Source organism: Neoarius graeffei, chromosome 13 (assembly GCF_027579695.1).
Source record: "Neoarius graeffei isolate fNeoGra1 chromosome 13, fNeoGra1.pri, whole genome shotgun sequence".
NCBI classification, from domain to species: Eukaryota; Metazoa; Chordata; class Actinopteri; order Siluriformes; family Ariidae; genus Neoarius; species Neoarius graeffei.
The window spans coordinates 47,001,588-47,029,199 of NC_083581.1; the positions used below are offsets into that span (position 1 = coordinate 47,001,588).

A 27,612-nucleotide genomic window follows, 5' to 3' on the forward strand; every position below is an offset into this window, starting at 1 on the left:
AGTGGGCACCCTGTTTTATTTAAAGAACAGGGATCTATCAAAGTCTGATCTTCACAACACATGTTTGTGGAAGTGTATCATGGCACGAACAAAGGAGATTTCTGAGGACCTCAGAAAAAGCGTTGTTGATGCTCATCAGGCTGGAAAAGGTTACAAAACCATCTCTAAAGAGTTTGGACTCCACCAATCCACAGTCAGACAGATTGTGTACAAATGGAGGAAATTCAAGACCATTCTTACCCTCCCCAGGAGTGGTCGACCAACAGAGATCACTCCAAGAGCAAGGTGTGTAATAGTCAGCGAGATCACAAAGGACCCCAGGGTAACTTCTAAGCAACTGAAGGCCTCTCTCACATTGGCTAATGTTCATGAGTCCACCATCAGGAGAACACTGAACAACAAATGGTGTGCATGGCAGGGTTGCAAGGAGAAAGACACTGCTCTCCAAAAAGAACATTGCTGCTCATCTGCAGTTTGCTAAAGATCACGTGGATGGATGAGAGCAAAATAGAACTTTTTGGTTTAAATGAGAAGCGTTACGTTTGGAGAAAGGAAAACACTGCATTCCAGCATAAGAACCTTATCCCATCTGTGAAACATGGTGGTGGTAGTATCATGGTTTGGGCCTGTTTTGCTGCATCTGGGCCAGGACGGCTTGCCATCATTGATGGAACAATGAATTCTGAATTATACCAGTGAATTCTAAAGGAAAATGTCAGGACATCTGTCCATGAATTGAGTCTCAGGAGAAGGTGGGTCATGCAGCAAGACAACGACCCTAAGCACACAAGTCGGTCTACCAAAGAATAATTAAAGAAGAATAAAGTTAATGTTTTGGAATGGCCAAGTCAAAGTCCTGATCTTAATCCAATCGAAATGTTGTGGAAGGACCTGAAGTGAGCAGTTCATGTGAGGAAACCCACCAACATCCAAGAGTTGAAGCTGTTCTGTACGGAGGAATGGGCTAAAATTCCTCCAAGCCGGTGTGCAGGACTGATCAACAGTTACCGGAAACGTTTAGTTGCAGTTATTGCTGCACAAGGGGGTCACACCAGATACTGAAAGCAAAGGTTCACATACTTTTGCCACTCAAAGATATATAATATTGGATCATTTTCCTCAAATAAATGACCAAGTATAATATTTTTGTCTCATTTGTTTAACTGGGTTCTCTTTATCTACTTTTAGGACTTGTGTGAAAATCTGATGTTTTAGGTCATATTTATGCAGAAATATAGAAAATTCTAAAGGGTTCACAAACTTTCAAGCACCACTGTATGTTGTACTATACGAGTGCTTTTGGTGCAGCAGCAATGCTGGGGGCTGCAGTTGTGTGTTCAGCAAGAAAACAGGCATTGCAGGAGTGTATTCCGCACCATAGTGTGGCCAAATGTTTGTCCAAACGTGTTATTGTTTCCAGTTGTCACTGGATGTGCGGGGTATGGGTAGGCAACATGGCAATAAAAATACAGAACTTCTTGAATATACTAGAAATGTTATGCATCACAATTTTGTGAAGCAATATTGAGAGAATCTATAATTATAAAACATACCATGGAAAATATTTCTTCACAATAAGAGCTTTCTAATCCACATTTGCAAAAAATGAAAGCATTTAATGAGGAAAAAAGTGGAAATGTAATCATGGGTACAAAAATAGATTTTAATGTTCAGTTATTTACTTTCAAAAATGAGCAACAACCAAGTTATAAATGGTCCGTTGCCTGACAGTACCCATAAAACTGCAAAAATCAATGTTATGATGTCAATATCAATCCAAGTTTGTCTTATCTTCTGGCACTATTGTGAATTTGGAAGCCCTACCTTGGTTAGCTTATCAATCTGACGCTCCAGCTCAGGAACAGTTGCACTGTTTGAACTTTCAGCCTATAAGGAAACAAACTACATTTATACACCAGAACATTATATACATGAATGCCGAACAGTGTTTTAGTGCATCAGTGTTGGCAGAGATGTGTCCCTACTTTTACCATTTCATATACAATGCCCCCCCCCAAAAAAAACAAAAAAAAACAACTACCCCACCCCTCACCAGCTCCTTTAGTCGTCAACAGTTCTGGTAAGGATGGAAAGATGGATATCAAAACATACCTGGGTGTGATTATTGACTCCAGTCTCTCATTTGAAGCTCATGTAGACAATATTACTAGGATGGCTTTCTTTCATCTCAGAAATAGTTAAGCTAAAAAATATAAATATGTCACTACATGATGCAGAAAAACAAAGTTCATGCTTTTGTTATTTGAAGGTTGGACAATTGTAATGCCGTGCTGTCTGGATGTTCCAGTCAAAAATCAAAGTCCTTCCCATGCCATGTGGCGCATAGGGCGGTGCCGATTTCCGTTTCCGTCGCCCTCGGCCTCTCGCCTATTACATAGCTGGGGTTACAGTGGGGGGCTGGTCCTCTGGTAACCACAAGAGTTTGACTCCCCACTCGCATCTGTATTGCAGCGTGCCTTGCCAGACGGCAGTAGGTACCATTTTTATGATGGTCTTTGGTATGACCCGACCCCGAGTAGAACTCGCGATCTCCCAGTCGAGAGGCGGACACGCTAACCACTAGGCAAACTCGCAGTGGATGTTCCAGTAGGTACCATAAATATGTTCCAAGTAGTCCAGAATACCACAGCCAGAGTTCATACTAGAACCAGAAAATGTGACCACATAAATCCTCTCTTATCCACACTGCATCTGGTTTCTAGTGAAATTTTGCTTCGATTATAAAAATACTACTTTATAATCTATAAAGCACCGAATGGTCTTCACAATGCAAACTTTTGGCCTTTTATGATCCACAATGTCTTATTTGATCTAAAAGTGCAGGCTCTTTGTTGGTACCTCAAATAAAGAAGGCTACAGCAGGAGGCAGAACTTTTTCCTTCAACAGACCCCCAGTTATGGAACAGCCTTCCAGTTAGTTTTTCAAGACTCCGACACAGTTTCAGTTTTTAACTCAAGGCTAAATATCTATTTGTTTAGTCAAGTCTTGTGTTTGTGTGTCGATTTTCTCTTGGGTAAAGGCACAGATCTTGAGGGTTCATGGGCATAGAGTGTTTTGGTAAACTGGGATGTCTGGATGCTCTCGCCCCACACGCTCAAGCATTCACTCTTCAGGTTTGTTGATGGTGGAGTGACTGGTGCCTTTGTGTCCCAGTCACCTCTGGTTTGCTATTTAGGTATAAATGTACATTAACATTTTATTTCTGTCAAGCTGCATTGTGACAATGTCCAGTGTCAAAAACTCTACACACAATTGCAGTCCCAAGTTTACATACATGGACATGAATGTTTTGGCCTTCAATGATTTATTTTTCTTTTTTCTATCTCAGATCGATTGTATCACATACATCTTTAAGTGGGGGGGAATAAATTATTTTTGGCTTTCTGAAGTCAACACAGGGTCCAGATTGTACGTACAGGGTCAAAAATTTACATACGCCCAGTGAGATTATAAATTCAGTGGTGCTGAAGCTACGTCCACACTAATAGGTGGACAGGCACCCTCTTCTTCCACAGCCATGCCTTTGTCATGTGTGCAGAATGTGGTTTTGCATTGCGCTCTTGAAATATCCCGAGAAAATGTGTCATCTTCAAGGCAGCATATGTTGCTCCAAAATCTCAATGTACTTTTCTGCATTAATGCTGCCATCAAAGAAGTTACCTTTACCAAGAGCACCGACACGGACCCTGACTTTTGAACTTGCGTGGATGGTCCTTTTCATCTTTGATCCGGAGCACATGGCGGCCAAAAATTTATTTTCCCCCCACTGAAAGTCAGAATGTCTGACATACTGAACTACTAGCAAATTTTTAGTGCAAAATAACCATAGGCCAAGCTGATTCAGATGGCACCCTACAGGCCAAATCCGGTCCGTGGCTGCCATTGTTTTTTGTCTGAGATTAAATTTAAAAATTAGAATGCATTTTCCTAAAAACATTTGCAGTGAAAAGCGCGCCACATTCAACTTCCTCCAAGAGGAAAGCCGTTCTTGCACTGTCCATATGCTCTTGCACTCTCACTCTTGCTTATGCGATCTCGCCAACAAAATGTCAAGGTCTACATGAAAAAAGCGGAAAGCCAACCTTGAGGACTACCAGTTCAAAACTGAGTAGAAAGAAAAACACATTTTTACACATATTGGAGCGAAGTCGATTTGTCTACTGTCCACGGAGTTAGTTGCTGTGGCAAGAGTATAACCTTATAAGACATTTCCTCACTCAGCAGGCCAATTAACCAAGTAATGACAGCATTCATTCACAAACTGATCGCAAACTTTGCTGCAAGGTTTGATAACTTGCACGTGCCTGCAGAGGTGATGCTGTTGGCCAAGGATCCCTTTACTATTGGTGCTCGGGGAAGTTTGCAACCAAATCCAAACAAGCGCTCACGTCACTGGACGAAGCTCCTCTGTAATTAGACTGACAGACATGCAAGCGGCATCTAATTTAAAACAGATATTTAAATCTGTGGGACGTTAATCGTTTTGGATTCAACTAACCAAGTCCAGTTTCCAAACATCAGAAGGTTAGCTATTTTTCTGCTTGCTATGCTTATTCCAACCTATATATAGTGAGTCGCACATAAATATAATAAAAACAAACACCCACGAATCCCTGACAAGCAGCCACCTCCACCAGTGCCTACGGCTTGCTGTCACTTTCTATGAGCCTGACTTTGTAGTTCCTGCCAAATTGAATGTGTAATTTCATTCACTAGACAAGAAGTACACAGTGCTGGTGAGAACTGTTCATTTACGAGGCGATTTCTGTTGAACTGAAATTAATATGGACAAAATGTACATCAGTTGTACGGTGTCTCATTTAAAGGAACAGTCCACCGTACTTCCATAATGAAATATGCTCTTATCTGAATTGAGACGAGCTGCTCCGTACCTCTCCGAGCTTTGCGCGACCTCCCAGTCAGTCAGACGCGCTGTCACTCCTGTTAGCAATGTAGCTAGGCTCAGTATGGCCAATGGTATTTTTTGGGGCTGTAGTTAGATGCGACCAAACTCTTCCGTGTTTTTCCTGTTTACATAGGTTTATATGACCAGTGACATGAAACAAGTTCAGTTACACAAATTGAAACGTAGCGATTTTCTATGCTATGGAAAGTCCGCACTATAATGACAGGCGTACTAACACCTTCTGCGCGCTTCGGCAGCGCATTGATACCTTCACCCATAGCATAGAAAATCTCCACGTTTCAATTTGTGTAACTGAACTTGTTTCATATCACTGGTCATATAAACCTATGTAAACAGGAAAAACGCGGAAGAGTTTGGTCGCATCTAACTACAGCCCCAAAAAATACCATTGGCCATGCTGAGCCTAGCTACATTGCTAACAGGAGTGACAGCGCGTCTGACTGACTGGGGGGTCGTGCAAAGCTCGGAGAGGTACGGAGCAGCTCGTCTCAATTCAGAGAAGAACATATTTCATTATGGAAGTACGGTGGACTGTTCCTTTAAGCCTAAATACACAGTTAATAAACACTTCTGATAGACGAGATCAAGGGTATTTAGGGCTTTTTCATATTGACGTCTAAGTGCTAAAATCTGATCATTATTCTGAAATTTCTTTGTCCCCCTGCTAATTATATTTGATTAAGTTAGCCCCCATGAGAAAGCAGTTGCAGAGCCCTGCCACAGGCAATATACCATTTTATTCTATCCACATTCACCAGATATGAGCAATCGTGCGCTCTGATTGGCTACTCTACTACTAGGATATTAGCTCATATACCGTGAGCAGAGAAAAACAAAATGGCCGAGCGTGTTGCTGAAACAGCCAAGGACAAAATAAAAACTCTACTCGAAAACAAACCCCCCAAAAAAGCAACAAAATATGGAGTGAAAGTGTTTGATAGTAAGAACGTATCTTCATTTTATTTTTCAAGAATTATTTTTATTAATTATCGCATTTTCCACAAATCGCTACTGTCATTTCACCGGTTTGTTTACATTCCAAGCGGAAACTATTTTGTCAGACGTGTTGTATCAAGCTTTATCAAATTTGCAAAAGATAAAAATGCTCCGTTTCTCAAAATCCAGAAAATGTGGATAGAATAAAACCGTTATTCCACTCAATCTTGTCTTACACGGCTTATAGCCAACCCGCTAGGCGCCTCGTCGGCTCTCGGCTCATGTACGACTTGATCTTGTGGAATAACTGTTAAAGATGTGCTAGTATTAGCCAACACAAGCAAGCCATAGTGGTCACACACCCTCACTGCTCACATTACAATGATGTACCTTTTGTAAACTAGCAATAAAATCACAAACTGTTAGAGATTTACAAAATAATCGATAGTAGTACCTCATAAAACCTGAGCTCGTCCTTACGCTGGCGAGAGCCATCGTTTTGCAGGAAGCCGCTGTCTGCAAGGCGCTCATCTTCGGCCACGCAAACACGGGTACTCCGCCTCCGCTCCTCAAAACACAGCTCCTCCTCAGAGCGGCCAGTTTTACGTGCTAGAGCAGCCTTCAATCTGTCACGCGTATAAATCAGATTAATACTGAGAAACAGACAGTTAAAATGCTGTGTTGATAAATGCCTTACTTGCGCAGTTTGCCCTCAATAATCCACTTGTTCTTCTTGTAAGTAGTCATGTTTTCCAGTGTCTTGTCAATTTCACTGTATAATCAAAAAAATTTTAAGCATAATGTCATTAGTTTATATACACACACATGAAAAAGCTGGGACTGTATATTGAAACTGAAACCAATTTGTAAATCTTTGATTCTGTATTGCACGCAAAACATTACTTGATGTTCAACCTCAAATTTTATTGTTTTTTCAAATTAAACACACTTTGATTCTTGCAATACATTTAAAAAAAGTTGGGACGGTAAAGCGTTTACCACTTTGCGATATCGCCACTCCTCCTCACAACACTTAAAGATGTTTAGGGACTGAAGAAACCAAGTGATGAAGTGTTTCAAGTGTTATTTTGTCCCAGTCTTCCTGCAAACAGGTCTTAAGGTGTGCAACAGTATGGAGTAGTCAGTGTCATTTTTTGTTTCAAGATTCACCAAACATTCTCTCCTGGGGACAGGCACCCTCTCCTTCAGGCCAATTTATGCTGACAACCCAGTCCTCGCAGATAGCGTCGCAGACAGTGTCTGCGTAGCCCCCCCACCTTCGCAGACGCTCTGCGCGCACCTCCCAAAAATTGTGACCACCGCAGAAGCCTCGCAGACAGCGTCGCAGACAAGAGGGCTCTGATTGGTCCACTCTACATCCGCTGTACACGCACTTCCGCTTCCCTACTTTCCCGGTTTGGTTTGTTTTCACGACCGGCATTTTTAAAAACACGAGCGAAGATGGAGCAGCACGAAGAGCGGTTGATCGAGGAAGTACGTACATCTATACGACTCCAGTTCTAGTCATTATAAGTAACCGGAGGATAAACACTCCACTAACCACACCCACCAACTACTCCTAGCGATTTCGCGCCCCCTTGCGTTGTGGCGGTGAATAACATCGCGCACGCCTATTACTCCCCGCTCAACGATAAATTACAACTGTCTGCGAAAAGCTATCTGCGAAAGCCTTGTCGCAAGAGCATGCAGAGGCCTTTCCACAGCCATGTCTTTGTAACGTGTGCAGAATGTGGCTTTGCATTGTTTTGTTGAAATATCCTTGGAAAAGATGTCGACTTGAAGGCAGCATACGTTGCTCCAAAATTTCAATATATTTTTCTGCATGAATCCCGCCATCACAGAAGTGTAAGGTACCTTTGCCAAGGGCACTGACACACAACCCCATAGACAGACAGACCCTTGCTTATGGACTTGCTGCTGGTAATAGTCTGGATGGTCCCTTTTGTCTTTGATCCGGAGCACGCTTCATTCAATTCTTACAAAAAATAGGCGTGGAATACTGACTCATCGGACCATAATTCATATTTCCACCTTGTGATGGTCCACCCCAGACGCCTCTGACACATCAAGGGCACTTCTGGACACAGTTAACATAAGGCTTCCATTTTGCACAGTAAAGTTTAAGTGGCGCTTGTGGATGTAAAACTGTATTATAGCTTGTCAAAGTAACCCCATGTGGTTATATCAGCTATCGGTGAATGACTGTTCTTGATGCAGCACCGCCTGAGGGAACGGAGATCACAGGTGTTCAGCTTAGGCTTGCGCCCTTGCCCTTTACACACAAATTCCTCCAGATTCGTCGAATCATTTAATGATATTATTCACCGTAAAGGGTGAAATATCCAAATCCCTTCATATCTTTCTTTGAGGAACATTGTTTTTAAACATTTCAATCATTTTCTCATGAATTTGCTGACAACTGGAGATCCTCAGACCATCTTTGTGCCTCAAAGACTAGGCCTGATACCAAGTACTGATTATGTACTAAAGCATGATTACAATCACTTGTTTCAAATTACATTAATGGTTTTACCTCATTACTAACCCTAAATTGCCCCATCTCAAGGGTTTTTGGAATGGGTTGCAGGCCTGAAATGCACGAATGGATGCATAACAACAAATAAAATGAATTTCACCAGAAAAAAATATGAAATATCTTGGGTTTATACTGTCTGCAATATAATACAAGTCAAAAAGTCAATTTAGAAAGCACTGCTTTTTTTTTAAATTTGCATTTTCCATACCGTCCCAACTTTTTCTGATTTGGAGTTGCGTACACACACACGCACACACACACACCCCTCTGAAAACCCTGGAATGGAAAGGCCAGATTTGATTTTGCTCTACACTGAATACATTTAGGTTTGAGATCCTAAGATGAATGAGACAATAAATCAGAATTATCATCATATTTTGATTTCAAACACAAATAACAAAACCATTCTAACACACACACTTAAAAGAGGAGCTGGTTATATCTTACTTAATGACTGTGTTGCTGGCATTGAGCTCCTCCACCAGGAAGGCTAGGATGGAGGCCTTAACTTCAGGGCTCAGGGTTTGGAAGCTTTTTGTGCGGAGACTATTGCAAACATCCCTCTCAAAGCCATGAGATTCTAGAAAGACCCGGAGCACCTCAGACACCGTGCTGTGGCACAGTTCCAGATCCACCAACTTTTCACCTAGGATCTTCACTGACTACAAAAAAAATAAAATAAAAAAGGCCTTTTAACTGCTGATGCACCTCATCAAACTTATTCAGCCAATGCATAACCCATTTTCAGTCAATGCGTAAAAGCTGATTTCAGGAGAAATGCAATATTAACCATCATACACTACCGTTCAAAAGTTTGGGGTCACCCAGACAATTTTGTGTTTTCCATGAAAAGTCACACTTTTATTTCCCACCATAAGTTGCAAAATGAATAGAAAATAGAGTCAAGACATGTTTCTGGCCATTTTGAGCATTTAATCGACCCCACAAATGTGATGCTCCAGAAACCCAATCTGCTCAAAGGAAGGTCAGTTTTATAGCTTCTCTAAAGAGCTCAACTGTTTTCAGCTGTGCTAACATGATTGTACAAGGGTTTTCTAATCATCCATTAGCCTTCTGAGGCAATGAGCAAAACACATTGTACCATTAGAACACTGGAGAGCAATTCCAGCGTTATGGACGTGACACTTGAACTTAAAATGGCAACAAATGACCCAGTGCATGTTTTATTGTCTCCCAGTATTTAAACAGGTGTTGCATATTTTAAGGCTGTACCATACTGGAGAAGTGATAGAACAAGAACAATTCCCATAGTACATCTAGGGCATGCCAGAAAATGCCAATAAAAGATGCGTTATGGATGTGACAGAAAAAGTATCACTTTTCTTGGGTGACTGTACATTTTTATCAAACTCTGTGAAATTGTAAACCTAATGTCGAAATGGAGATATCCGTTTGATAGAGGGGTCCAAGGTGAATATTAAAAAATCTTTGTTTAAAATATTTTGTACTTCATGCAGAGTTTCGGAAGGAAAAGTCAGCGTTACGGATGTGACGCGTCTGAAATAGACATGGCATATGTTTAGAAAATCAGCAATTTAACCACCATAACCCTTTGAAAAACTCTCTAAATATCAGCTAAAACTATCAAAGTTCTTAAATAATATTTAGGATGGCTATTGTTTTGCTGTTTTGTGGATTTTAGCATACATTTCTGTGGCTTGTGGCAATAATATAGAATTGTACATGATCAAAGTTGGTTTTAGCTTGGGTTTTACATTATAAGAACGAAAGACTGACAGTGACATATTAGGTTGGTTACAAATTGGTTCAACTTATTCACATCTGTAAAATACAGGCCTAGGTGATCTCTGGGAGTGGTTTTGATGTATTACATGTTGCTTTATTTTTGCATGGTGAGGTTGACATTTACATGGAATTGCACTGGAGTGAGAGTTGCTGGAAATGGGCCTCTATACACCTATTGCACCAAAAACCAGACATTTGCAGCTAGAATAGTCATTTACCACATTAGCAATGTATAGAGTGGATTTCTGATTAGTTTAAAGTGATCTTCATTGAAAGGAACAGTGCTTTTCTTTCAAAAATAAGGACATTTCAAAGTGACCCCAAACTTTTGAACGGTAGTGTACGTCTGTGAAGGTTCTCAGTCGTCCATGTCACAGTAAACTGTGGTTGCTAAAGAAGGCAACTGGACTTGCTTGAGTTGCCTTCTTTAGCAACCACAGATTAACCACAATTATTTAAAAAAAAAAAAAAAAAAAAGAGAACATCTTTCAGAACCACTTTTGGCTTAATACATTGGTCAAACTTTGGTCATAATAATGGCCAGGATTTGCCAAATCTTTAGTACAACACAAAAATAAATTTGGATTACCTTCACACATGCAGATTAAAACAAAATAGAACAAAGTGTGGCAATCTATAAGATCATCGATTCTTACTGGTTAACTTACAACTCGGGATCCCAGTAATTAAGGAATCATCACCATAAAAAGAGAGCTCATCCCAAAAGAAAAAAGGGCAGTGTACTGAGTGGGGGTATGGTTTGCAGGGGTTATACAGCTTGAGAGAGGGTTCAGGGATAAGTCAAAGGGTCGATGACTAACATGGCACCCCTGATCTTTGTTTACTGACATGCATTTACATGGTCTTAAAGTGCATATGACGGGTAAATTCAGGAGCAAGATCAACGTAATTCTCCTATTTTATATTAAACTTTGGTCAAATATCTGTCACATTCTGCATTCTCTGCAATTTTTTTTTGTTACCTTGCGCAATACCAGAAAAATTCAGTTGAAATCGAGCCATTTGAGGCGAATTGGTCCGCCTCTGAAAAAACTTGGCATTTGGATTTCCCGGCAAACATTGATTTTCGTGACGTCGCGTGCGGGACGCCTCCCTCTGAATCCTACATCAGCGCTGGTTTGTTTATGAGAAAACGACCTGGTGGTTTTCTGCAAATTTCTTCAACGTTATCACGTAATTATTAAAATGGTTAACAGATGGATCGTAGGAGGGTGTAGCAACACCAATCTTGATGGGATTAGTACTCATCGTTTCCCAAAAGACCGGACAACGAGTGAGAAATGGGAGCGCTTGGTCTACACAGGCTGTGCACTGAAACCGTGCAAAGCTCTCGCAGCCTGCTGGCGCTTCCGCAGGTAACGTCACAAATCTGGCTCCAGACTCCCTTGGGATTTTTCCAGACGCGTTTTGTTATTTTATTTTTTTCTGCTGTAGACAGATGGCCTTGTGCAAAATTACCCTTCTGGAGGAGTGTGTAAAGGGACATACTTTCATGTAAAAAAAAAACCAACATGAAACTGGTCCAGAATATGCACTTTAAGCCTCTCTCTACCTGGAACAGTGAGCTGTATGTAAATGAGTGAAACTATCAGCATAGAAAAGGTTTGCTTTCTTTTTGTCGTCATTGTTGTTCAAGCTGAGAGGATTCTGAAAGTTAATAAAAGTTCAAAGCTTAATCTGAGTCGCCTTTGTTTTTCCATCAGGGGAAAACAACATTAGCCTAGCACTAAAAGGGGGGGGAAAACAATTGCTAAATACACTAACAAGTGTATTACAGTATAATCAACAAACCTGATAGTATGATGGCAAACCAGGCTCGTGCAACACAGCATTGACCAGATTTATTAGTAGGTCAAGAAGTTCACTTTGGCTTCTGCCTAGTCCCAGCAAACCCTCCTGCAGGGTGGCCAGACTTGGGATATCCTTGGGTACCTGAAGGCCCAACACATTCCCGTAGGTGTGTAGGAACTCCACGACTGTGAGACAGTGGGAAAAGACGACACCTGACAGCACCAGTCCTGGGATGCGAGACAACTCTGGAAGAGGCTTGAGTGACAACAGACCAGAAAATACAATTGATTAGCAAGTCATAATTCGGGTTATAATAAATAAGTTTATTCTAAGAAATAAACTGATGCTGCGCAGAAAATTTCGGTTAAAAGCAAGGTTTTGACATCTTTGGAGTCGGACAATACATGCAATTGCAGGCACTTTGTGTTTATCACTAGAATAAATATTCTTTCATGCACTCACTGTGTGGTCAGTGAGGCACATGTCCTCAGTGGGCTTTTTCAGCTCCTCTAGGATTTTCTGCTGCCGCTTCCTCTCCTCCAAGCGTCTCTTGGCCTGCGCCCTTCTCTCTGCCTGCCTCTTCGCTGCCAGTGCTGCTTGCGCTTGAGCCTCTGCTTCAGCCTGAGCCTTAGCCAGAGCTTTAGCTTTGCTACGGGCTCCTGCCATCCTCTTCATAGGACAGACCTTCTCAGGACACTGCTCTACAGAAACCTTCCTTCTACAGCCTGGCTTCCTCAGCTGATCAGTGACAGACTGGTAGACGTTTGTGTCCAAGGACTGGTCCTCCTGCGTAGGCTCTTTGGCATTCTCCAACTGTTCACAAACAAGACACCGGATTAGATTTTTCTCTCCCCAGTTTGGTCACCTGGCAATTCCCACTCGCCAGCCAGGTCTTTCCCAACATACGACAGCTACCAATCAGAGAGAGTAAAGCCTAACTGACTTTTCACTGAGAAACACGAAGCCAGCCACCTGTATCCTCTCAACCTGCTGCGCCACCTGGCAGCATCACACACTTGAAGGAAAGCACTATCTGCTGTCTCCTGCGTACATGGGCTCACAGACACCCAGGATTTATGTCGCTGTGATTAACAGTGGAGAGAAAGTACACCATCCCTATCACCCAGACAGCATGGCCAATTTTGCTAACTCTGCTCCTGGCCTTGGATGGCTGGGGCATTGTCAGTTTTTAAAAATGGGGCAAACACGTGAGAAATTTTGTGAATGATTAATGATCCATCATCCCACTATACACCCAGTGTCATCCAGAAGATGACGGGTTCCCTTTCGAGTCTGGTTCCTCTCAAGGTTTCTTCCCCATGCTGTCCCTCAAAGTTTTTCCCTTGAGGTGTTGCTCATTAGGGATCTAGTTCTAAATCCATATCCAGATTTATGGAAAGCTGCTTTGTGAGAATGACCGTTATAATTTAAACTAGATAGAACTCGACGCCAACGGCGTCGATGGGGATGCCTCCGCCTGGTAGACTACACGCCTTATTAAGTTGTGATTTGGGGATGGACATTTGACCTCACAGTAATCTTGACCTGTGACCTTTTAACCTCAAAATCTAATCAGTTCATGTTTGTCCCAAAGCGCACAAATGGTGAAAGTTTGGTGAAATTCCTTTCATTTGCCTTGGAGATATCGTGTTCACAAGGCTTTTGGACAGACATTTGACCTCACAGTGACCTTGACCTTAGACCTTTTAACCTCAAAATCTAATCAGTTCATGTTTGTCCCAAAGCGCACAAATGGTGAAAGTTTGCTGAAATTCCTTTCATTTGCCTTGGAGATATCGCGTTCACAAGGTTTCGGGACGGACGCACGCACGGACGGACGGACAACCCGAAAACATAATGCCTCCTGCACCTTATGGTGGCGGAGGCATAAAAAAAAAAAAAAAAAAAAACCCACCTATATAAATAAAATTTAAAGGGGAACTGAAGGCAAATTTATCATCAAAATTCTATTTCTCTCATTTTATAAAATGTAGGAATGCATTTCTGACAGCTACTGTATTTTGTCACTGCTATAGCAAGTTATGAGTGTTTGAAATATGCTATGTAATATATCAGTCCATATGTCAAAGCAATGGCCGTAAACGAGATTCGCTGAGACCGGTGCGAGACATCGTAGGACGGAAGTAAAACATGCAGCGGAAATCAAAGTGACCAACATCTGCCAACGTTGTCAAAAGACGCGCGCGCCCTCTTTCAAATGCTGACGTGATCAAGCTGGAAGTTTTCCCTGTGTCCGAAATCGCTCCCTACTCACTATATAGGGCACTATATATAGTGGAGATGCCATTTTGTAGTGCTGTCCGAAACCTTAGTGAGGATTATGTGGGAAATGCGCTCAGTATAATATGTATTTATCACAAAAATACAGGCATGTATTTATTATTTTGAAAACCCACCAGCCACCTGATCTGGCACGTTTTAACTGTGCGACAGTAATGACGTAAATACCAGCGCGCCGGACTCGTCCTTATCCTGTCGTCTTTCCAACTCTTCCCTACTCCACGTTGGTTCGAAGTCGTATGGAATAATCTCCATGTCACGTACGCGAGGGAGGCGGATGTATGAGCAGGAGTATACAGTTTAATGAAGTGCAAAATATATATACGGTGAGACAATATATACACGGGCAAACAATCCAAAACGGCGGGCTAGACCAAAAACGAGAATACAGGCAAAAGGGTCAGTCAAGGCGCAAACAGCACATCAAAGGCTAAGCGAGGTCAAGAACGAGAAACAGGTAACGAGGATCGCGAAACAGGAAATCAAGACAACGGGTAGAAAGGCTCGGTAATGCGTATCGTAATACTTCGCGAGCACAGTCCTTAAACAGGCAAACACAGTTCCTTAATTGAGTTCAGGTGCGCCTTGTTCATGGCGCGCGTGCTGGAGTCCACTCGATGTGCCTTCAGGTGCACGCGCCACAGCGCGCAGGACTGACACTCCATCACTGATGAAGCTGGCAAATCTCGAAATTAATCTAAATTGGAATATGGCGATCTGGCCGCTGTGTAAACAGTTTTCAAAGTGCTGGTGCTGACACTTCACATTTCGCACAAGTCTCGTGAAGGTCGCGCGGATAAGCGACGCCTGCCGTGGACCATACGAACTACATTCAACATGGCTAAAAACCGAAAAGGCTGACAAGTGTAATACAATACTGTGTGCCGATACAAGTCACAAAATAACATTAATAAAACCGAAAACGTAACTGAATAACACGTTAACTAAGAAATAAAGCAAATGTAAAAATGACTTCAGCTCCCCTTTAATACGTACCAACATACAAGAAACATGTCCTCAAATTATTTGTGTTGGAATACTTTAACTTGGCATACTAGGGGTGTTCACACGGCAACTTTTACTCCGGTGTAGCACCGGGGCTGCCCCGGTAGAGCGTTCACACGGTACAAAGTTATACCGGTGTCGCCCCTGAAAGCTGCTTAAACCGGTGCAAATCTAAAGGCCTCTGCATGCTCTTGCGACAAGGCTTTCGCAGATAGCTTTTCGCAGACAGTTGTAATTTAGCGTTGAGTGGGGAGTAATAGGCGTGCGCGATGTTATTCACCGCCACAACGCAAGGGGGCGCGAAATCGCTAGGAGTAGTTGGTGGGTGTGGTTAGTGGAGTGTTTATCCTCCGGTTACTTATAATGACTAGAACTGGAGTCGTATAGATGTACGTACTTCCTCGATCAACCGCTCTTCGTGCTGCTCCATCTTCGCTCGTGTTTTTAAAAATGGCGGTAGTGAAAACAAACCAAACCGGGAAAGTAGGGAAGCGGAAGTGCGTGTACAGCGGATGTAGAGTGGACCAATCAGAGCCCTCTTGTCTGCAACGCTGTCTGCGAGGCGTCTGCGGTGGTCACAATTTTTGGGAGGTGCGCGCAGAGCGTCTGCGAAGGTGGGGGGGCTACGCAGACACCATCTGCGACACCGTCTGCGAGGACTGGGTTGTCAGCATAAATTGGCCTTAACCCTGCTCGGGAGGTGGTTTAAGAAATTTACTCCGGAGTAAACGCGAGTTTGCGGGGCAGCACCGATATAAAATGGGACGTCTGAACGCTACAGGGGTAGACTCGCTACGCGTGAGGAGAGTTGATTACATACGGGCATTGCATAATTTGCATCCTGGTATTTTGCGCTTCCAAAATGGCGAATATCAACAACAACAAAGCTGCGTGTCTTCCAGTGTTGCCAGATTGGGCGGTTTTAAGTGCATTTTGGCGGATCTGAACATATTTTGGGCTGGAAAACGTCAGCAGTATCTGGCAACACTGGTGTCTTCATCCACGTTGTTTTCCCGGCGCTTGGTGATGCCATGTCAACCGGGAAAAGGAAGTACATTTTCACGCATGCGCATATTTCATTTCCGCATTATTACTATCGTATAGCACGGTCGCAAAAACTGCCGTGTGAACGCAAGTGGGGCTGCACCGGTGCTAACACGCTTCTCTCTAATAAGCAGGTTTGTGACGTGTGAACGCTCCACAAAATTTACACCGGTGTAAGATATATAGCAACAAAATACATCGGTGCAGCATCAATGCAAATATGTGCCGTGTGAACACCCATACTGTTTTTGTGCAGAATATGTCCATTTATATGGTAATAGTTTTCAGTCAGTCGATTTAACCCCTGTGCGGTCCTCTGAAATGAGCCTGAAACGCCCATCCAAGACGCAGTCAAAATTACTTTAAAGCTGCTCTTGAACTATTTGGAGCACAAGCACGGTTTTGTTCTTTTCTGAAAGGCAACACACTGAAGACTTTTCACGAACGGTCACAATCACTAAGTGCCCCTGGCATTGAGCAACAAGTTTGAACACACTGAAGTCGGATGTTTTTCTTTCCATCTGAAATTTTTTTTTTTTTGGCAAACAAATGCCTACAGGTGACTATAGTGGACTATATCAACTTTTTAGCTGGAAAATACAATGGAACTACATCATTAAGCCTTACCTCCACCGAGATCAAATTTTATAATAACAAAACATGAATATTTTACACATTTTACCAAGCACATATCTAGATGTTTTCCAAAAATGCCCATTTGGAGACTCTAAAGGATGCTCGGTAACCATGGTCACATACCTACTAATCACAGGCTACTAGGCTTGAATTTTGGTCTCTATAATGAAAGGTGAAACACAGACGTATCTTATCCAATAGCTATAGGAAGCATAAAAGCATAAACGCATTAATAGGGCTTTCCCCTCCCCTTTCTTGTTACTAAGCTTTGTGCATATAAAAGTCAATAACCAGATTTATAGTATTCTATAATAATTACTCAAATAAATATTGTATAATGTGATATATACATATATATAAAAAATACGGTATCCAAGTTTATATCTATATCATTTATATAATAACTAAAAAGAAACCTAAGACCCTTTGGACCTCTGGTGGACACCTAGAAGTAACATTGCTGAGATGAATGAAAAAGCAACTTTTTATTTGGCCAGAAGATGGCACTAATTACCCATTTATATACCAGTTGAGTTGATATCCTAAACTTAAAGTGCATATGACGGGTAAATTCAGGAGCAAGATCAATGTAATTCTCCTATTTTATATTAAACTTTGGTCAGATATCTGTCACATTCTGCATTCTCTGCAATTTTTTTATCTTGCGCAATACCAGAAAAATTCAGTTGAAATCGAGCCATTTGAGGCGAACTGGTCCGCCTCTGAAAAAACTTGGCATTTGGATTTCCCGGCAAACATTGATTTTCGTGACGTCGCGTGCGGGACGCCTCCCTCTGAATCCTACGCCAGCGCTGGTTCGTTTATGAGAAAACGACCTGGTGGGTTTCTGCAAATTTCTTCAACGTTATCACGTAATTATTAAAATGGTTAACAGATGTATCGTAGGAGGGTGTAGCAACACCAATCTTGATGGGATTAGTACTCATCGTTTCCCAAAAGACCGGACGACGAGAGAGAAATGGGAGCGCTTGGTCTACACAGGCTGTGCACTGAAACCGTGCAAAGCTCGCGCAGCCTGCTAGCGCTTCTGCAGGTAACGTCATGAATCTGGCTCCAGACTCCCTTGGGATTTTTCCAGACGCGTTTTGTTATTTTATTTTTTTCTGCCGTAGACAGATGGCCTTGTGCAAAATTACCCTTCTGGATGAGTGTGTAAAGGGACATACTTTCATATAAAAAAAACAAAACAAAATTGGTCCAGAGTATGCACTTTAAAGTTTTCTGCAACTCAAATTCCAGACTTGAGATTTTGCGCACACTTGGCAAAACAATTACAATTTTTCCGCACGCTTTACACGTGTCCATGTACTTCGGAGTTGAAGCTGCATATCCTCGTGTTCAGAATTTCACTGTCTACACGACGCACCAGTCATCAGCACAATTGGCTCGGTCTGACCACAAAGGAAGAGGGGAATGTACTTTTTTCCAGCATGGACTCATGGATATTTTACACTGTGGACAGGACATGGAAGCTCCTATTTTGTCAGTTGAGGTGTCGATGGAAACACTTCACCATTTTCAGTCACCACTGTGATGAGAAGATATTTGTTTACATGCGAAATGGACTTATGGCCTAACATACATGGAAGTTTAGGCACGTCTGCTTGCTAATTTTAAACGATGCAGTAGCAGTCTGTGGGTATTTATTGATATAACATGTTCTGGACCAAATATTTTACTGAACTGGATCATTTGAACCTTTCCCAATGTAACAAAACCCTCTGTATTGGAATGGCATCAATCGGTGGATTACTATGAGGCTCATAGGCGAGTTATGTGAATTTTGTCGTTGGTTGTTCATTAGATTACATTATAGGCATTAAGCACACGCTCTTATCCAGAGCAGCCTGGGGAGCAGCTGGGGGTTAGGTGCCTTGCTCAAGGGCACTTCAGCTATTCCTTCTGGTACAGGGAATCGAACCAGCAACCTTTTGGTCCTAAAGCTGCTTCTCGAACCATTAAGCCATGGCTTCCCCATTTGACAAAAAGGTTGATTGCACCTGCTGTCGTGACTGTATCTTAAAATGGTTTGCGTCAACTGAATCTCAAGAATCTTAGCTTTCTAAAGATATGTCACACGAGTATCTACTTAACATAGGATGTGTGTGTACTCCCCCCAATATGCAGTCTCGCCCACGGGTCACTGGAACATCAATCTACTTCCTTTAACGTTTTGATGAATTGAGTGTTAGCCATGCTACAAGCTAGAAAACCACAGTAATGCTGTGTCCAAAATCACTCACTGCTCACTATATAGTGGACGATATCATGAGTTCGCCATTTTGTAGTGCTGTCCGAATGTATAGTCAGAATTATTACACCCTATATAGTGGACTCCTAGTATCCCACAATGCATCATGAAGCATAGTGTACAACCGATGGTCGCTAACCAAGCAATCTATACCAACATGCATTGCGGTTCCTCATGACAACGGGCACGAGACAAATTTAGAAGTTGTGGCGTGAAAATGGCAATAATATTGTAGTGTGTTGGGGCGAATGGACGGAGGAAGAAACGCATTATAAACGGACATTCAAGTACAATTAAAGAGAGCAAGAGAACAGAAAATAAATCAAATAAAATACAAGAATAAGAGTTACAGTGCAGAGCGAGGAATTAATCAAAAGCTTCAAATTTGATTTAAGAAAAGACAGCGGCAAAGAAGAAAGTATTCAGCCTTGATATCAAAGAACTGAAAAATGCAGCAGACACAAAGTACTTTGCATTTATTAACGTGGGAAATACGCTGAGTATGATGCGTGTATCACAAAATACATGCATGTATTTATTATTTGGAAAACCCACCAGCCGACTGATCTGGCACGTTTTAATTGTGTGACAGTAAATAACAGCGCGACGGAGTAGTGTCCGAAAGAGGGTTTTGGGTTTGGTTTTTTTTCATTTTACCAATGAGCTCACTATATAGTCCTCTATATCAAATTCCCTAGATAGTGAGTAGTGAATGAGTGAGTGATTTCGGACACAGTAAGAGTTCTGAGAGTCACTTATACCCCTTTTCCACCAAATCAGTTCCAGGGCTGGTTTGGGGCCGGTGCTGGTTCACAACTCGTTCAACTTGCGAGCCAGCTGAGAACCAGTTTGCTTTTCCATAGCTCGGGGTGCTAAGGGAAGCCACGTCATTACGTCACTGTATACGTCAGTTACGTCGTTGTATACGTCAGTTACGTCGCTACGTTTGCATAAACCTTAGCGCGAATATCGAAGCAAAAACACAGAAGAAGCAGCAGCAGCAACAACAACAATAATGGATGACTTCACGTTTTTACAGCTGCGGCTTCTCATCGCTTAAAAATGACTGCCTTTCGTGGTCTTGCTATTGTTGTTGGTCTTAACAACTCCGCCCCCCCCGCTGACGTAAGCGGTTCTTTCCTCTGGCCCAGCAGAGAGTTGGTGCTAGCCTGGAACCGGTTTTTCTGGCCCCAGAGCCAGTTCTTTGTCAGTGGAAACAGAAAACCCGGTTCCAAACTAAGCACTGGCCCCGAACCAGCCCTGGAACTGCTTTGGTGGAAAAGGGGCATTAGTGAGACCCCAGTACGACATAAACTAAACCATATACTGTAAATGTGAACAGTATTTTGAATGCATTTTTTAAATCTGAATTTTTTTTTTTTACAGCTCTAACCAACATTTCCTGCGTTTTCTCTGTTTCAGTTTACCTTAGCTTTTAGCTTCTCCTGCCTGATCTTCCGGTTTTTAGCATCTTCCATCCTTTTCATTCGTGCCTAAGTAAAAGAAATGAGAATCTGAGTTACAGGTTGACAGACCTGTATAGGGTGAGCTTCAAAAATCTCAAACACAGCAAGTAATATCAGAGACGAATCAAAACCCAAATAGAAATCAAATCAATGCAGCTTGTTTCCAATTTGGAAGTGACATGAAGAAAGCTCGGGGACATCGGGAAGAGGCGGCAAGTCAGGGAGTCGGTGGAATATGAGGAGCTGGGGAAGCAAGGAAACAGTTGCAGCAGCACACCACATACTTTTGGGTAACTGCGCATACTTTTCATGACCTCAGACACGGCTCACACACAGGTGAGAAGCTGAGTATTCGTTTCCATGCTTTCCTGGACTGGTTTAATTAATACAACTTTCAGATATCTGTATTAAACGGCGAGACTGAGACCCCGTCCACACGTAGCCGGGTATCTGCTAAATCGAAGATATTTTTCTACGTTTTGGCCTGTCATCCACATGAAAACACATCAAAAACGAATATTTAAAAAAAAAAAAAAAAACTCCGGGCAAAGTGAAGATTTTTGAAAACTCCGTGTATGCCTTTTCGTGTAGACAGAGATAACCGGAGTTTTGCGTTTTAGAACGTCACAATCTGCGCCAAAAAAATGACGACAAATCTGCCCTGATGTCAAACGTCCGACCTTTGTTTACTGCAGAAGCCAGATTAAGCGTGGACAAAGAGTAATGGATCGGAGTAGTGCCTTGAAAGCGTTAATTATTGTGCAGGTGCTATTTACATGCTTAATTTTAGAAGCCCAACTACTGACAAGATTCCCAATCAACGTTTTCTTGCGTCTTTTGAAGTTTATACTCCAAAATCGTATTTAGAAGCAATTCTGTCTCCAAGTCTGTCCAGACGAACGAGCTTGGCGCCATGTTTTATGTTTAGGCGGAAGTGACGCCAACAGAGGGCTATTCTGATGTGATTAGGGGGTAGGATTTGGGGAAATAATGCCATCTACAGGTTTGGAATGCTTATGAATGTGATTGAAAACGCAGATGTTCGGTTATGTGTGGAAGGGATTTTTTTCGAAGACGAGGTGGTGTGGATAAAACATTTTTATAAACGGAGTGGGGGGAAATGTTCGGTTTTAAAAATACCCGGCTACGTGTGTACATGGCCTAATACTGTATAAACATGTATTACTCATGCGTAAGGTTATAAATCAAAAAGATTTGCTGCAGGAGGACTACAGCGCCCATTGCATTAACTTTCCATGGAATAAAACGCTTGAATGTAGTCATGCAAGTCACTTTCAAGTGGCAGAACGTGGCTGACGGGTAAAGGCATTTCAAATACGGTACCAGTCAAAAGTTTGGACACACTCATTACTATGAATGAGTAACTGTGTCCAAACCTTTTACTGGTACTGTAAATATTTCATGGTTTGGTAGCATTTTGAATGCTCAGCTACCTCAGATTGTTGATTGTTACTGATAACCTTCACGAGCGAAGATCCCATCGAGCTGGAAGGAGAGGCCTTAGAAGAGGTACACTCCCTAGCTGGGGAGCGTCGCAGACAAGCTGGGCGGTACCGATGCTGACGTCAAGGCCAGAATAGGCAAAGCAAGAGCAGCCTTCCTACAGTTAAAGAACATACGGAAGCCTAAGAAGCTGACTATACGAACAAAGACCAGGATCTTCAACTCCAACGTCAAGTCGGTACTGTTGTACGGAGCAGAAACCTGGAGGACAACAGCAGCCGCGATGAACAAAGTGAAGACTTTTATCAACCCGTGTCTACGAAAGATCCTACGGATCCACTGGCCAAACACCATCAGCAAACAGGACCTTTGGCATAGAACCAACCAGCTCCCTGCAGAAGAGGAGATCCTAAGAAGATGCTGGAGATGGATCGGTCACACACTCCGCAAGCCAGCCTCCAACATAACCAGGCAAGAGCGCCGCCCTGGAACCCCCAAAGCAAGAGAAACAGAGGACGGCCCAGAACCACGTGGTGTCGAGACCTCGATGTTGACACCAAAAGAATGGGGTACACCTGGAGCCAGCTGGAGCGAAAAACCCAAGACCGGGATGCCTGGAGATCTCTCATCGGTGGCCTATGCCCCAGGAAAGGTAGTAGGCTTAAGTAAGTACTGATAACCTTACAATTTTTTTTTTATTACATGTTTTCACTCTAGTATGGGAGCAGAGACTCAGATTGTTTTGCAGGTCAAGGGGCCCACAGGGCCCCTCCTGGGAAAAAACGGGCCCATTTCTACAATGGGGGGCCCCAGTGATTATCCTTCAGTTGAAGCGAACCTAGTGAGCGAAGCGAGCCCAATGAACAGCTGAGGCAGCCCAGGGGCTGTTTTTTTCTTCTCAATTCTGTTTTTTTTTTTTTTGGTATTAGAAGCCATATGAAGCAATGTAGATGACAAAAATCAATGCTTCAACCAAATATATTGAGATATTAAAGGTGTTCACATGGCACATATTTGCATCGATGTATTTTGTTGCGATATATCTTACACCGATGTAAATTTTGTGGAGCGTTCACACGTCACAAACCTGCTTACTAGAGAGAAGCGCGTTAGCACCGGTGCAGCCCCACTTGCGTTCACACGGCAGTTTTTGTGACCGTGCTATACGATAGTAATAATGTGGAAATTAAATATGCGCATGCGTGAAAATGTACTTCCTTTTCCCGGTTGTCATGGCATCACCAAGCGCCGGGAAAACAACATGGATGAAGACACCAGTGTTGCCAGATACTGCTGACGTTTTCCAGCCCAAAATAGGTTCAAATCCGCCAAAATGCACTTAAAACCGCCCAATCTGGCAACACTGGAAGACACGCAGTTCTGTTGTTGTTGATATTTGCCATTTTGGAAGCGCAAAATACCAGGATGCAAATTATGCAATGCCCGTATGTAATCAACTCTCCTCACGCGTAGCGAGTCTAACCCTGTAGCGTTCAGACGACCCATTTTATATCGGTGCTGCCCCGCAAACTAGCATTCACTCCGGAGTAAATTTCTTAAACCACCTCCCGAGCAGGGTTAGATTTGCACCGGTTTAAGCAGCTTTCAGGGGCTACACTGGTATAACTTTGTACCGTGTGAACGCTCTACCGGGGCAGCCCCGGTGCTACACCAGAGTAAAAGTTGCCGTGTGAACACCCCTACTGTTTAATCAGTGGCAATATTTTGGAATTCAACCACAGGCCACTATATATCACATCTATATTATCTCCTCCTTGTAAATTATAATTTATTTTATTAACTTGTTTTCAGTTTGGTGTAGGTCTATAGTAGTAGTAGTCACCAGTGGTAGTAGTAGTAGTGGTTGCTGTTGTAGTAGTTGATGTTGCAGTAGTAGTTGTAAATCTAGTATGACTAATTACCTTGGGTATCAGGGGTATCAGTTTTTCAGGTGAATGTGCTCTCTTTCTGCCGAAGAATGACAAAATAGATGTATTTTTCTTTTTTTTCTTATTCATGTTTTCTTGTCTCTTTCGAATATTCGTAAATAGACCGCAAGACGCCACCTTGCGAAAGACTTGGATCAGGTTTTACTCACTTGGGACGCTACAAACGGGGCGGCGTAAATACACGGACGGGTCCGACGTATATTCAATATGGCGGCGGTCAAAACAAATTCATCCAATGCTGAAATCTGTTGAATATCCAGATAATTATGTTGGAAGTTGCATATTTGTGCAAGATTTTCGATACTGAGACCATGAAGTCAGGTACACCACGAAACGTTCCAAATAGGGTATAAAATGCTCGCGTCCATATAGGCCCCTGTCCCTCTCAACAATGCGTTCATTACTCGAAATAGTGCGTCTTAGACGCGGGCGCGCCAACAATCTGAGTCTCTGTGGGAGTGATCATTTTTGTTGGTTTCAGTTTGCACCCATACGCTAAGGCAGCTCCTCCTTTAATTTCTGGTCATTGTGCGAGACTACTCTTATTAAACATGCAATTTGAGACAAGTTATGTCCCCGTTTGCACTTGGTAATTTCATGCGTCTTAGCTGGACTGTATCCTGATGAGATTTTAAGCGCAGACATTTAGGTGCTGTTCATATCTGGCACCAACATGTGTCCTGGGTGATCATCTCCAAGCACGTGTGCGAACAGGGTCAAATGCATTCTGAAGATGTATTATTATCCAATCATTCAGACCACATTCGGACGTAGAGCTGTGAATGGGGGGAGGTGGGCGCGACATAACTGGACTCAGAACAGTCAAACTGAGACAGTCGATGATGCAGATGACATTAAATCAGATCGTCCTGGTCTTGGTTGTGTGTAACATCTGCTCATAATGTCTGGAAATACGCAGTATGTAAACTAGAACCCTACCACCATCAAAACCTGGAATATGGCACGGTCGTGACAATGGGAATCAAAAGCTACTTCACCTTTGTCCTCATTTTCTTCTTGATCTTGGCCAGTTTGACTTTATCTTCTTCTGTGAGCTCCTCTGAGGGGGGAAAAAAGTGTTCTCGTCATTTTGTAATTAAGCTATTTAAATCAGCAAAAATAATGACTTTATATAAAACCAACTGCTGTTTTACACTCTTCATTTCTAAATGCCCCGTGTCCATATTAGGGATTTTTTTTTTTTTAAACAGGAAATTCCAGCCTAAAATCTTACTCTTTGCCTCCAGCCTCTTCAGCAGCCTGGCGTCTATTTTACTCAGCAGATCAACCACTTTCAATTTGGGAGGTCTGCCTGGACGCCTACGCCGGGCCCCCTTGCGCTGAAGGGCTCTAGATTGAGGCTTGACTTCCTTGTTAGGGTTTGGAGGGCGACCACGTCTGCCGGTTATTGCCATAATCATGGATGGGACCTCTTCGTTGGCCAGGAGGAACCATTTCTTTCCCTGCAAGTTATAAAGGCAAGTCGATTACAAACATCTTCCCAAAATACATCACGGAGTAAAAGCAATAGTTTAAAACATGCAATTTATGTGAATTAGACCCTCACTTAGAGGATTCTGGTAATACCAGTAAATCACACTTCTTGGTAAGGAACTCAAATTAAGTTAATCTGTTTAAAAAAAAAAAATCCTTTTGTCTCACCAGTACGAGACCCTGTATTATAAAAGACATCCAATGGTTGTAACTGTTTATCTAATTGTTTCTCTTGAAAAATCTTAATTAATCCTCAGAAAGGTCTAGTCATTCACACAATAAGCCTTACACACAGTAGTTAAACTCCGAGTGACTGTGGCTTTATAAAAGCACTTCTGCATTAAACAAATCCTCTCCCCATCTTTTGGGTTTTGAACATTCAGTCATTCACACGGTCAATAAGGACACCACATTTGTGACTCTAACGGCATTTCATAGCGACAATTTCACTTGATCCTTGATCACTATTCCAAATTGTGATCAACATTCAAGTTCACCAGCAGCTCATCAAGCCCATGAAACCCCCTTTTTATAGCTCCCTTTACAAGACAAACATTCTCTTTGGCATTTAGCTGATGTGGTCTGCACTCACAAACGTAAACAAATATAATGCAGATATATAAGTGGGGCAAGTAGCGGCTCATTGGTTAAAGCAGGGGTCATCAAACTACGGCCCGCGGGCTGACTACGGCCCGCCACCCCCCTTTGACCAGCCCCCCAGCCCCCCACCACTTGAACCAGCCCTATGAGGCAATCCCTAAAAGTGGTCATGGCCTATTTTTTTTTTAAATTGCTTTTTGGCAAATAACAACATGTCTGCATCTTGTATTTTCTTGATTTTATCAATTAAAATTGATATTTAGTTATAAAATGAACTATTCATATTTTCCAAATTTTCGTCATATGCTCGCGATCAAGCAGTGACAGGCAGCGCACGCGCAGAGAACTGTCAGTGTTCAGGACAGCAAAATGGCGAGCGGTCAGCGAAAAGCTGACAGAGAGTGCAGAGTTTTTAAAGAACAGTGGACCACTGATTATTTTTTCGTTCAGTGTAAGGACCATGCAGTTTGTCTTGTATGTAAAGAAAGTGTGTCGGTTTTCAAAGAATATAATCTGAGTCGTCACTACGAAACCCGCCACAAAGAGTATGCTAGTTTGCGAGGGCAAACAAGAGAAGACAGGATTCGGAGGATGAAATGCGGACTGGCTGCACAACAGAATGTATTCCTTCGCCAAACTCAGATCAACCAGGCTGCTGTCCGAGCTCGCTATAAGGTAGCTCACCTACTAGCTACCCATGGAAAGCCGTTTACTGATGGGGACTTTGTTAAAGTATGCATGCTTGCTGTGGCCGAGGAGGTGTGTCCCGACAAGAAGGATGCGCTCAACGCGGTGAGTCTCTCCGCACCTACTATGACCAGGCGAACCGAAGATTTGGGGGACAACGTGTATGACCAGCTGAATGAGAGAGCATCAGAATTCGAGTTTTTTGCTTTGGCCATGGATGAGAGCAATGACGTGCAGGACACAGCACAACTGCTGTGATCTATTGATCTATTGCTCATATTATTATAATTTCACTGGTTTTTTTAATGTATTTATTTTATAGGCCTATTTATTTGACCTTTATTAAGTGCTGCACACAATTATTATTAATAATATCAACAGGCCTACCTACAATTTATAATTTTCCACTCACCTTTGCCAGTGTCAATCACCTCAACTAGGCAGATGTTTCTTATCTTGACAGCTTTGATGTTATTTTTATTAGAAAATAAATAAATGGAATATCTGTGGTATTTCAAATTAAAACAAAGTGTGAAGACTTGATTACTATTTTTGCGAACCACTAGTAAAGATAAACAAAGATGTGCCAGGAATCAAGTGTTGATATAGTAGTGGGGATATAGTAGCGGGGGATATAGTGGTGGGGATATAGTAGCGGGGGATATAGTGGCGG

The 27,612-nt window shown here is 42.4% G+C and overlaps 1 protein-coding gene across 1 annotated transcript in view; it reads right to left on the reverse strand.

Moving 5' to 3' along the window:
* baz2a (bromodomain adjacent to zinc finger domain, 2A) overlaps positions 1-27,612 on the reverse strand; it is a 135,398-nt gene that overhangs the window by 42,432 nt on the left and 65,354 nt on the right. Inside the window, exons 9-17 of the mRNA XM_060936667.1 lie at positions 25,393-25,621; positions 25,157-25,218; positions 20,707-20,772; positions 12,484-12,834; positions 12,022-12,276; positions 8,890-9,104; positions 6,583-6,657; positions 6,340-6,511; positions 1,825-1,887 (exon numbers count right to left, since the gene is read on the reverse strand). Of these exons, the coding sequence (XP_060792650.1) occupies positions 1,825-1,887; positions 6,340-6,511; positions 6,583-6,657; positions 8,890-9,104; positions 12,022-12,276; positions 12,484-12,834; positions 20,707-20,772; positions 25,157-25,218; positions 25,393-25,621 (1,488 nt within the window). The remainder of the gene's footprint in view (positions 1-1,824; positions 1,888-6,339; positions 6,512-6,582; positions 6,658-8,889; positions 9,105-12,021; positions 12,277-12,483; positions 12,835-20,706; positions 20,773-25,156; positions 25,219-25,392; positions 25,622-27,612) is intronic.